Raw genomic sequence first — 13,137 nt, 5'->3', positions numbered from 1 at the left:
TAATAAAAGATGTGATTATTATTTTGAAAAAGACCGTGTATTATTAATGTCTGTTTTGTGTTTCAATGTTTCTACACAATTTCTAAGAAATTCAAGAGCCCTGGTCAAAGGAGAATTTTTTATCATTACCATTATTTAAAAAGTGGTTTCTTATCTCTTGAAATATACTTTGTTTCTATTGTTGGGGGTGGGGGAGACTTGCTCTGCTTTGCAAGGTATCTAAGCAACCTAGAATGCAAAATGCACTGCTCGAAAAAAATGTCAGTGTTTGATAAAGTCCATTTACTTCAGCAATAAGCATCTTAGGGGAAAATTACATTTATATACACAGAAAAAAAATATGTTTAGATTTAACAATAAAACCATGCTAAGAAATGTCTCTTGGAAGTAAAAAATGACAATTTTACAAGACCACTTCCTAATTTAGAAATAGCTTTATATCTCTATAAAAGTAAAACATATGCATGAATTATTTGGCTCCTTCTCCATAGTCAGAATTAAACAACCTAGGGCTTCTCAAACCACAGATCTGACATACATGAGATTTGTGTGAGAGCACATAGCACACATATTTCTAAGCTGTACTTCATGGGAGGAGGGGAGCATGGCAAGAATGGCCACACTTGCACCTTTGGTCGGCATATAAAATCTGTTCTTTCCCATCCTTTATTACTAGCAGTCTGCTCTGGTGGTACATCCAGAATGGAATATTATTCAGTGCTAAAAAAAGATGAGCTATAAAGTCATTAAGAGATACCAAGTAAACTTAAATGCGTATTACTAAGTGAAAGAAGCCAACCTGAAAAGGCTCTACACTACATGACACTCTGGAAAAGGCAAAAGTATGGAGACAGTAAAAACATCAGTGGTTGTCAGGAGTTAGAGGGAAGAGAGAGATGAACAGAAGATTCACAGAGGACTTTTAAGACAGTAAAACTACTCTGTATGATATTATGTTTGATACATGTCATTGTACATTTGTCCAAACCCATAAAATGTACATCACCAAGAGTGAAGCCTAATGTAAACTATGGTTTTGGGGTGACAATGATTTGTCAATGTGGGCTCATCTGTATAACAAATGTACCATTCTGGTGGGGGATATTTGTAAAGAGGGAGGCCCTCCACATGTGGGGCCAGGGAACATGGCTTTTCTGGGAAAAGGCTCTGCTCCTTCCTGGGAAGCCTGCCCTGCTTCAAGGCTGCCTATGAGTACAATGGCCTGATTCTGGGTTTCACCAGAAGCCCTTGATTCCCACCATAAACTATGTCCCTAGATTAGCTTTAATGAATAGTAAATGTGGAAACGTTATGGTTCTCTCTTTGCCTTACTCATTTTTTTCTCTTATTTTGTTAAGACAGAGAAGGCAGGAGCCACTTATTACTCTCCTTTCAAATCAATTTACAATAGCCTGATAAACAATTCTTTTTCTTTCCCTCATTAAGCTCTTGTCTAGTATCTTGTACACTGTCAGTGTTAAATTCATGTTTGATGATGTAATGATTGATCAACCGAATTAGAATAAAAGAATGAATGAACAAACACATGGGTTAGATAAACTGGAAGAACTTGGCTCAATAATCTCTGGCATGTCAGTAAATATAATTAGACATCTCCAAAGACTCTAGACTTTTGTTTTCAAGAGCTGTCTTACATTTCTCTTGAAAATATAATAGCATTATATTGTCAAAGAAAAAAGTTCATTTGTTCATAGCTTAGCTTCTTGAATGAATTCTCTGTCAGTATATTCTCTATTTTCTTTTTATTCATGCTCTGATCCATTCCAACCTGGCTTCTCATGGTAACTACTCCATAACTGGTAGTTAACGTCACCATTGTCCTCCATGTCATTCATTTCAATAGATTTCGTGTCTTGCTGGACTTTTTAGGAGCTTTTCCCACAGTAAAGTGTTTCCTTGTTGCCTTCTGCTTGTCTTCAATGGCATGAAGACCTACCGGTTTTCCTGTGGCTCCCCTGGCTGCCCTTCCTGATCATTCTCTCGCTGACTGCTAAATGTCAGAGTTCTGCAGACAGCTGCTCTAGGGGCTCTTGTTTCCATTTGCTGCACTGTCTCTCTAGGCAATCTCCTCCCCTCCAATGGCCTATGTTATAATGCATTCTAGTCATATGCTCTTGTCTTTCAAGTGGAATCTCTCCAGCCAATTGCTCTCTGACATGACATCTCCATTGTGAATTTGGCACGAACCTCTGTCTCAGTGTGCCCAAAGCTATACCCACGGTCTCCCCCACTCCCCACAGAGTACTGCTCCTCATCTCATTTTCCAATCTCAGGGAATAGCTTTGCCACTCACCAGGTTTACCACGACTTCTCATTTTTCCCTCATCTATCCAGTTGTTTTGAAAATCATGACAAATCTGCACTATAAATATTTTTTCAGTTCACTTCTTTCCAAGCCCATGACACCATCATCTCTTGCCTGGAACATAAAAATAACTCCCCACTGGTCTGTATCTATGTACTGCTGTCATTCTCAAACCCCCAGAACAGTTAAGGTAATCTTTGAACAGAATGCAAAACTAATTGTCATTCCCTTGATTAAGACACAGAAGTACCTTCTCATTGCTCTCAGGATACAGTCTTAAATCCTGAGTATGCCTTGCCTAATTTACTCCATCTTCATCTTTTTTTTCTCCCTTAACTTCCTCTGAAAAAAGTCTCTTGACTCTTTTTTCAAGTTTCACATTTGATAGCACATTGGAAAAACAAGTTTTTCTTGGCTCTTTAAATGACATTAGGTAAATGCATATGCATAAAATCTCATTTTCCCCTTTACTAGCACTCATCACACATTGTTTAAAGACTACACATCTTGCCCAGCCAGGTGTGGCTCAGCGGTTGAGCATCAGCCTAGGGTCTGGGAGATAGAGGTTCGATTCCTGCTCAGGGCACATGCCCGGGTTGTGGGCTTGATCCCCAGCAGGAGTCATGCAGGAGACATCTGATCAATGATTCTCTCTCATCATTGATCTTTCTGTCTCTCCCTCTCCCTTCCTCTCTCTGAAATCAATAAAGATATATTTTTTAAAAATAAAATAAAAATATAAAATAAAGATGGAGCTCTTTCATGCTCCACCTTAAGTTTAAAAATAATAAATAAATAAATAAATAAATAAATTAATTAATTAATTAATTAATTAATACTACACATCTTGACATATTTTGAGTTCCATGAGTGCAAGGACCATGCCTCTCTTGTTCAGTCCTCTGTTGTCAGTGCTTGACACCAATTGAGTGCTTAACAAATATTAAATAAATATTGAATAAATGAATATGTTCAGATCATGAACTTGCATTTTAACTTTCAAATGCAACATGACAGTTGGAAATATCCAAAAACAGAGAGTTTCATGTATTGGTAATTACATGTTTCAATAAGGTACAGCTAAGATGACTTAAAGAACATAATTGTACCTTCTCTTGCTGCTTCTTTCCTATGCAATTTGCGAAAGTCAAATCTGTATGAGAAATCAGCTGGGAGACGGCATCACTTTTTTAAAGCCTTCATTTGAAGGGCAAAACAATGAAAGATTATAAGTGTTCTTGAGCTTTGTATTTCATAAAGATGATTTTAATATTGCTTTCTGAGATTGATACATATGCAGAAAATTGATCCAAGAAGTATACTGACACAAAGATGATATTCTAGTTTAATTTACTCATTTAAAATTATTTTTATTAATTTTTGAAGTTATAAAAATAATAGCTGCCCGGCCGGGTGTGGCTCAGCGGTTGAGCGTTGACCTAGGATCCAGGCGATCAGGGTTCGATTCCCGGTCAGGGCACATGCCCAGGCTGCGGGCTCGATCAGTGACTCTCTCATCATTGATGTTTCTATCTCTCTCTCTCCCTCTCCTTTCCTCTCTCTGAAATCAATAAAGATATATTTAAAAATAATAATAATAATAATAGCTAATAAACATAAAGGTATGTAAAAAAAACTTTTCCCTCCCCCATCCAAATTTACTTAGGTAATCAAAGTTGATCTGTTGTACATTCCTCCATCTAGTTTTCATGCTTATATAGTTATGTACAAAATTATATGCATATATCTAGCTTGATGTTTGCTTATTTTTAAAAAATAGGTTTAACAATATATATTATTCTGCAACTTGGGTTACTCTTTCAATAGTAATAATTTTTCAAGTCATTAGATACAAACCTAATTCATTGTTTTTACAAATCTGATTTATTGTTTTTACACTAGGTAGTTTTTCATGGTAATGATAACCACAATTTATTTAATCACATTCTATTTATAGACATTCAAATCATTTTTAAGGCTTTGCTACTACAAATAGTGCTGCAATAAATATTATTATATGGGTATCCTTTTACACCATCACCTTTATTTGTAGAGGATATATTCTCAAAGTGGGATTATGGAATCAAAGTATATGTATATTTGCATATGTATATCTTTTAATGTTAATGACTATTGATTATGCTCCCAAATGATTGTCGAATTTCATATTCCTCACATTCACATTATGTGTCAGTAGTACTCTCTTTACAGTTTCTGCGTTAAGCTGTCTTCACCACAGTTCTGCTGTGAGGAAATCACAGTGACCCTCACTGGACTCGGATTGGTTCCCTAGTCTTAGTACTTTCCAAGTCTCTCACTGGATCATACTTGGACTTATGGATGACATCCATACCACAGGGAAGTCTTGGGAATAATATTTGCCAATGTTTTCACTCCATCATTTTTCTGCTCTGACCCCCCTCAATGGACGTGTAAAACCACTCTACAGGAAACAGTCCTCCCAACGTTGTAAACTTAAGGGGTTCACAGGCCCCTTCTGTTTTCATCTCCTTTGCCTTTTTCTGTGTTTTCCCTCTTCTTACCACCACCACACCATACCCCAGACTAATGCTTAAAGATATTAGTGCTGAATTCCTGAGTGCAACAGGCAGTTTCTTAAATCTAAACATTCCTTCTTTAAATATCTTTTCCAGCCACCATCTTACCTTGCAGGAAATTTCTCTACATTATATCTTTCTTCTTATTTACCCCAAGTATGTGCATTTTTTCTAGATGATACTTGCTCTACTCTTCCCTGACAAATAAGACTCATGGTCTGCCTTTAATGGCAGAAAAGCTAAATGGGAAGGAAAAAAACCTGAGTACCTCAGAGAGAGAATATACATTAGGGAATATTTTTAAATATCCCCTTTATACAATGACATCTACACCTTGACCAAAATATTTGCCCATACTATGAATAAATACCCTTTAAAATTATCTTGTTTACCCACTTTTTGATGTGTCTACTGATTTAACCTTTAGAATGTCTCTATTTCTGTACCTTTTCTCCACCCTCTAGACCCTGAACTTTCCCAAGATAAGGTTTAAAATCCACTCTGGTGAAAGATTTTTCACATGTTTCTTCTTTTCAAGAATCTGTCTTTAACACATACTACAAATTTCCAAAAATGTGACCATCCTCCATTTACATTTAATTCTATTTGTAGGATTTATTTCTTCTTAATTTTTATTTTCTCCAGTTCTCTCTCTATTTTGAGATCTCTACTCTGATCCAATCATCATGACATGGTTAGAATAATTCCTCAAATGTTGTCCTGAGATAGGATACATGAGTAGTATGCATTCAGGACTTTTGCATATTTAAAAGTGACTTACTTTTGCCTGGATAGATAAATAATATTTTGGCAGAGTTAAGTTCTAGGGTTGCTATATTTTTTTCTAGTGTTACTACAGATGTTGCCTTATTATCTTTGAGTTTAGTGTATCACAGATGAGAGGTCTGAGGCTCTTTTGTTCCTCTTTTCTTTGTAAATAATTGTGTTTCTTCAGTGTAGAAGTTGCTAAAGTTGCTTTTTTAACAGTAGAGTTTGGAAATTTCACCTACATGTGTTTAATGGGCTATGTGATTTATTATTCTGTCCTCAGAGTAAATGAACCATCTCAATCTGCAAGCTGAATTTTAGCTAAATTTTCTTCCATTTTTTTATTGTTATTATTTCTTCCCTATGTGTTCATTCCAGAGTTTGTACTACTTACCTGTTGAGACTCTTAGATCTGTCTTCCAGACCTGTTATCATTTCTCTTAAGTTATGTATATCTTTTAGTTTTTGCTCTGTTATATTAGTTTTCTATTGCTGCTGTAACAAGTTACCACAAACTTAATGGCTTAAAGCAATGCAAATTTATCATCTGACAGTTCTGTAAGTTAGAAGTCTGACGTGGGTCTTACTGAGCTAAAATCAAAGGTGTGGGCAGAACTGCATTCCTTTCTGGAGGTTCTAGGGGAAAATCCATTCCCTTGTCTTGCCAGCTTCTGAGGGCACTTACATTTCTTGGCTTGTAGTTGGTCCCCTTCTTCTGCCTCCAAAGCCTGTAACACTGCATCGCATTGATCATTCTTTAGTAGTCACATCTCCTTCTAAACCTCCTCTTCTGCCTTCCTCCTACACTTCTAAAAAATCTTTGTGATTACATTGAACCTGCCTGAATAATCAGTCTCCCAATCTCAAATTAAATCGTCCATTTAATCAGGTCTGCAAATCTTCTTTTGCTATGTAAGATAAGATTCACATGTTCTAGGGAGTGGGACATTGACATTTTTAGAGGGTTAAATTCTGCCTACCACACCTGGATTGTGAAATGATGGTCCTCCAATTAAGTAATCAGCAACAAATACTTGAAGGATAGACAAGAATGATGCCTGAAAGGGGGCTCCAATAGACCTAGTGATAATTTTCTGAGCTGTTTACAATTATGCTTTTCCTACTAGCCTCACAGAGCTTATTCCCTGATGCAGCATACTCCACACTCATTTAGAGGTTGCTGTGGCCGGAGAGACTAACCACACGCCCTTGTTCCCTTGTAGAATCCAGTGAACGCGAAGACAAGAGTGCAGGTGCCTCAGGGGAGACACCCTCCCAGCCTTATCCTGCACCAGTGTACAGTCAGCCTGAGGAGCTGAAGGAGCAGGTGGATGATGCAAAGCCAACTAAGCCTGAAGAGAATGAGGAATCAGACCCTTTGCCTGATAACTGGGAAATGGCTTATACAGAGAAGGGTGAAGTCTACTTCATTGAGTGAGTTTCACACCTTTCTTTGAACATTGCCAGAAAGATCATAGTGTATAAATGATATAGCAAACAGAGATGTGGTGAAAATAAAATAATGAATTTTTTTTTAGCATTAGTTCCTTTCTTTGTTAGAGAATAATGGGATAGTGCCATAATACAATTAAGGATCCTAAATTATAGCAATAAATCAAAGGATATATTAAACAACGTTATTGTAAAATTTGTTGTAATAATGGGGAAATGCTTACTCTATTCTGTTAAGATGTCCATATAGTTTAAATAAGATAAACCCACATTTTAAGTCAAATTGCTGGAAACTTCCACCATCATGTTCAGTGATTTAACAGGATGCAGCTATTTAAGGCAAAATGCTTGCTAGTCATGAAAATGTTTTAAGCATTCGACCCTGAGGCCAGGTTTTAATAAAATCATTTGTTTTTGCATAGTTCATCATACTTATTTTTTAATTCCATTGTATTTCTTGCTTACCATTTTTCTGACTTGCCAAGGAAACTAAAATGCTAATCCTGACTCTCTGGTGATATTTACCCACCCTAATCTTTTCTTTCTTTTGGGACTTTTTTTCCAAAATGAAATTTTTAATATATTTTATTAATATTGTCTAAGTTTTCTTTTATCTCCTAGAAGTAGAACAACTTTTTTAAAATGAACTATGAAGTTGAAGATCTTAGCACAAAATTAAATTGTCGATGTACATAAGATAATCACAATGTGCATTAGAAAGAATAAAAAACATCATAAATGAACAACGACCCTTACTTCCTTAAAGCTGTATAAGCCTCAAAAAGAAAAATTAATATAAACTGAAGTTTTCAGTGCTGACAGTGGATAAAAAGTATGTAAATTCTTATTATTCAAGAAAAATATTAAAATTGGATGCCTTTTCCCAACCTGGAATGATTTGAGACTTAGATCTCCATAGGCAGAATTCAGTTGTGAAATTGAAATGTTACCACATGCCAATATTTAATTCTCACGTGAAGGCAGAAGCTTTGATACTTGTGGCCAAGGGAATACATAATCAGGTAATTACTCGGCACTCTGCTTGACTCCAATATGGATGAGAAATGCAGTGTTTGTGGAAAATGAATTACTATTGTTTACCTTTTGACAAATCTTACACTGTTTAAAAAAATTAAGAATCTCTTATATCAGTTTTTTACTATAATCAATAACCCAAAGGTATCTTTTATCAATTAATTGGAAAAAAGAAAGTCATATAGAATTTTTTAAGTGCACAAAAGTATTTATATCTAAAAACAGTTTTTCTGTTGATCAGCACAGCATGGAACCATTATAGACCAGAAGTCAAAATATAAACCCTAGATGTGAGGTCACACATTTATGTTCAAAACATTTGATGTTCAGAACAGAAAGACTGATGATATATACATTTTTATTATATAATACAAGGGGAGTAAAGCTATGTGGAAATAATAAAAGAAAACCAACATGACAAGTTGATGAAAGAATTGTGTCCTTACAATGTTTCTAGTAATGCAATTATAAAAACCTTCCTTCTTTGGGATTATAAACAAACTTTTTTTTTTCTTTTAATAGTGTTAGGTTTGGAGATTGTGGAGAAAGGGATTTTGGGAGACAGAAGTTGTGCTAATGGAATATCGTAAATGATGAGATGGGAGAATCTACCAAAATTATTCTGTTAATACACTAGTCACCTACTGTCAGAATTCAAAGACTCAAAATTAATTTCTGCTCTCAAATTTATTGTCAAGTTGGGAAAGAGATACAAATAGTTATATAAAGTATCAGTAAACAGTTTCTGAGTTTTGTGATACTGTGATACTATTCAGAGAAGGATATGCTTAGCATAGACTTAGGTAGTAAAAGGAGGCATCATAGATAAGGTGCAATAACATAGACTGGAAAACTTGGTAACATGTAGATAGGGCATTTCACATAGAAGAACTGTTATTACGAAGACCCTGACCCTGGGTGTATTACAAATAGTGAGAAGCCCCCTGACCTTACTAAGGTGTTAGTTGGTGAATCCTGTGAAATGATTGCTTAGTTTTCATTTTGCTAGATCAGTGGTGTTTTTGAAAGAGAAGCAGAGGGCTTTGCTTGTTTATCTTCTTTGTGTTACTGCAGGGAAGGATGAGTGGGTAGTATTAGGAGCAGAGATAGGCTGAGTTGGAAAATTAAGGCAAAAGAAGGAGACAGTTTTATTTGTGGTGAGAAAGCTGGTGCTGAGGGAGATCCCTCCAGAGGGGAATGCAGAAGCCTAGAGTAAGGGCTGAAGTGAGTGTGACCTGAAGGCAGTCAATGTAGGAGCAGGAGCAAATGCCCTGCTTCAAAAGGTTATTACACACAATGCAGGCATTTGCCACATTGGATCACCTCCATCCTGGACCAGTTTGAGCTCCATCTTTCCTTCCTTCAGAAGTTTACTTTGAACCTCAAGGCTCAGTGTTATGAGCTCAAGTACCACAGAGCAGGGATCAGTGTGTCATTCATCCGGCCCCTCATTTCCACACTATCACAACCTGCCCTGCAGTTTCCTTTCTTTCTGCCTACATCTCATTCTGCTTTGCTTTTCCCTGAGTTTTTGACAATTTTCTCCTGACAGCTTTCACTCTTTGCTCTGGAATGCCCCTTCCCTTCCTAACTACATTTGACAAAATCAACATTTCAACCCACTGTCCGTGATCTGTGTGTACCTTTGCTACTGATATCACAAGGAATTCTTATCTGAATAAAGTCTATACTACTACGAAAGCTCCTTGGAACTATCTGGTAGAGCAGGAGATGGAGCATAGTAGGGCAATAAGGACTTTCTTAGGGACTAAGCCATGATGTGTCCCAGAATTTCTGGTCAAGAAACTTTTAAACAAATACTATTTGTAATATAAAAGTTTGCAGTCCTGAGGCAAAGTCATGGTAAAGAAAGAAGATTAAAAGGAAAGGTAATGTAAGTTAAGAGGAAGATCAAACAGAATGAAAGGTAGAAGAGAATGAGATTTGTGAGGTAAAGAGAGCTGACATCAGTGAAAACTTCCCTCTGGTACAAACATTGTCTTAGGGTAATGGAAGTCTCTGCTTGTAGGCAACACTTTCATTATACTTTACTGAAATGAAGATCATAATAAAACAGAAAATAAAACTAAAGAGAAAGCCGCTGTGTTTCTGCATATAAAATTGTGCATCTATCATTTATTTCTGAGTAGAAGAGGGGAACTCTATGCTGAAATGTTAACTTAAATATGTATTTTAAAAATACATATTGGGTTTTGAATTAAGGTAACAAGTCACTTCATTGTTCTGTCTTCTGTGCGGTATTATAAAATAGTTATTGATTGACTCAGTATTGCAAAATAGTTTATGTGTCTGAATACTTTACAAGTTCTGCATTTAGAAAATGAGGATATTCTTTGTTGTTCTCAATAATGAACACATTTTCCAACTACATTTCCCATACTCTTCAGGACTGCTTTCTTTGATGGATGATAAAAGCAGATTCCTTTTTTCATTTGCAATGATATTGAATGGGAAAAAGTTAATATCTCAGAAAGTGTTTTTAAATAACAGAATTTTAACTTGTGAGTGAATGCTGTCTTCCAAACACGCTTTAAAAACATTAGTTATGTTTTATATTTAGCAATTTTCAAAAGAGTCTCAAATAAATAATATTATTGCCCTAACAGGTTTGGCTTAGTGGTTAGAGTATCAGCCCTCAGACTGAAGGGTCTGGAGTTCGATTCCAGTCAAGGACAGGTACCTTGGTTGCAGACTCAATCCCTGGACCCAGTGGGGGCATGTGAGGGAGGCAACCAATTGATGTGTTTCTCACACATCAATGTTTCTCTCTCTCCTTTCCACTCTTTCTGAAAAAACAATGGAAAAAATATCCTCAGATGTGGATTAAAAAAAAAAAAAAAAAGCATAATATTATTTAAAACCAGTTTTCTTGCCTGGCCCAGCGGTTGAGCATCGACCTAGGATCCAGGTGATTGGGGTTCAATTCCTGGTCAGGGCACATGCCCGGGTTGTGGGCTCGATCAGTGACTTTCTCATCATTGATGTTTCTATCTCTCTCTCCCTCTCCTTTCCTCTCTCTGAAATCAATAAAGATATATTTAAAAAAAATAAAAAGTAAACCAGTTTTCTTAATTCATAACATCATCTTCATTAATATTATCTTCTAAAATAGACAGTATATAGTAATTATAAATTTAAATTAGTAATAATAATTATAACCTATTTAGTGCCTACTTTTTCAGACTGTGTTCAGGTAACCTTAACAACAATAGGTAATACATTAAGCATTTGCATTGTAGAAATTTTATTCTCACTTTAAGAAACAGGCTTACAGAGGTGACTTGTTCCTAGTCATATAACCAAGAATTGACAAAGCTAGGATGCTTTGATTTCACTTATGTAACAGATATTTATAGGACACATACTATGTGCTAGGAACCATTTTAAACCCAGGAAATAGAAAACTGACAAGATTGGTAATTTTCATGGAACATAATCTACCTCCAGGTTCTTACTCTTAACCATTTTGCTACAGTGCTTACTTTACATATGTTATATTATAACTACCCTATAAACATTTGATGAAACCCCCATTATATAGATGAGATTCTCAGGCACCATTGGACAAATTAACATTCCCAAGTTCTCATAGTTCTCTCACCTTGCAAAGCCATTGCTATTATTTCATACTACCTCTAATGTGTAAACAAACATTGGCTGAAATAAAAGTAAACTTTTATATTATAATTATATCATTTTATAAGTTTCTTGGCCAACAATTCACTACTCAAGAGGCTAAGTGTTCCATAAAGAAGAGCTGCCCAGGGTTAATCTGGATTGACATTCTTTGGGGATCCCATTAAATTACTTCTTTATCTGTTTAGTTAGTGACAGAAAAGAGACTGCTATTCCTTTGACAAAAAACAAAGACAACAAAAACCTATTTGTTTACTACCATCTTCTTGAATAGCAGCAAATGCTATGCCATCTTAAATAACATTTTTAAAGTAGACTCTTGAAACAGAAAATGTCACGGCAGTACATGGTTTTGTAAATCTTCTTCAGGGCTCAATTTGCTTTTAAATTCTAAACAAAATATACAATTAGACTGTTTTTTTCTTATGTTGCTATTTCTGTATCTCCTTAAGTTTTAAATGAATCACCAATTACCATTTTAAACAAAATTTAAAACTTTCACTTATTAAACAAAAGGCAAAATGTTTAAGAAATTTATTGGAGAGAAAAGTATAATCATTTTTTTTATTTTTAAAATTACATAAAATAGCCTGGACAAGCATGGCTCAGTGGTTGAGCATTGACCTAGGATCCAGGAAATCACAGTTTGATTCCCAGTCAGGGCGCATGCCCGGGTTGGGGGCTCGATCTCCAGGCGGAGGCCTGCAGGAGGTTGCTGATCAATGATGACTCTCTCATCATTGATGTCTCTATCTCTCTCCCTCTCCCTTCCTCTCTCTGAAATCAATAAAGATATATTTTAAATAAATAAATAAAATTACATAAAATATAGTCAGTAATCTCTATGTTATTTTTGTTCTTAAACCAATATGACTACTACTATTGTAACTTTAACATTCACACATATCTTGAATTGCTCAATAATATTTACCTGGCCCTTGTTTACTTTATTCAAAAGAGTATGTTTCTTTGAGTCAAGTATCATTGATTTTAATCCCTTATTATTCTTCTGTAGTATTTCACAGGATGAAAATACAGTTTACCTATCAATTAAACATTGAGATTTAGAATTGGCTTTTCAGGAGGACTTTTAAAATTCAATGTATTTGTCAGTGTGTAAGACTATTACTATTTTTAGAGAAAATGGAGCGAAGGAAAGGACTGTACTTGATAGCAAAAGTTTCTTATTTCACTAATAAAAATTCCAGTTGATGAAATATCATTCAATATTTGTATAGCAATGAAAATATTGTTTTGATCTGGGTAGCAATATAAAGGTAGGAAAGGAGAGAGGAAAAGAAAACATAAGAAAAGAGAAAGGAAAGGAGACATATCTCAAAA

The 13,137-nt window shown here is 35.4% G+C and overlaps 1 protein-coding gene across 1 annotated transcript in view; it reads left to right on the top strand.

The window, feature by feature from the left end:
- Positions 1-13,137, top strand: part of MAGI2 (membrane associated guanylate kinase, WW and PDZ domain containing 2) — a 1,282,556-nt gene that overhangs the window by 836,871 nt on the left and 432,548 nt on the right. Inside the window, exon 5 of the mRNA XM_087821115.1 lies at positions 6,876-7,086. Within this exon, the coding sequence (XP_087677241.1) occupies positions 6,876-7,086 (211 nt within the window). The remainder of the gene's footprint in view (positions 1-6,875; positions 7,087-13,137) is intronic.

This window comes from Miniopterus natalensis, chromosome 10 (genome assembly GCF_054644295.1).
Source record: "Miniopterus natalensis isolate mMinNat1 chromosome 10, mMinNat1.hap1, whole genome shotgun sequence".
Taxonomy (NCBI): domain Eukaryota; kingdom Metazoa; phylum Chordata; class Mammalia; order Chiroptera; family Miniopteridae; genus Miniopterus; species Miniopterus natalensis.
This window is presented reverse-complemented; position numbering and strand designations above follow the sequence as displayed.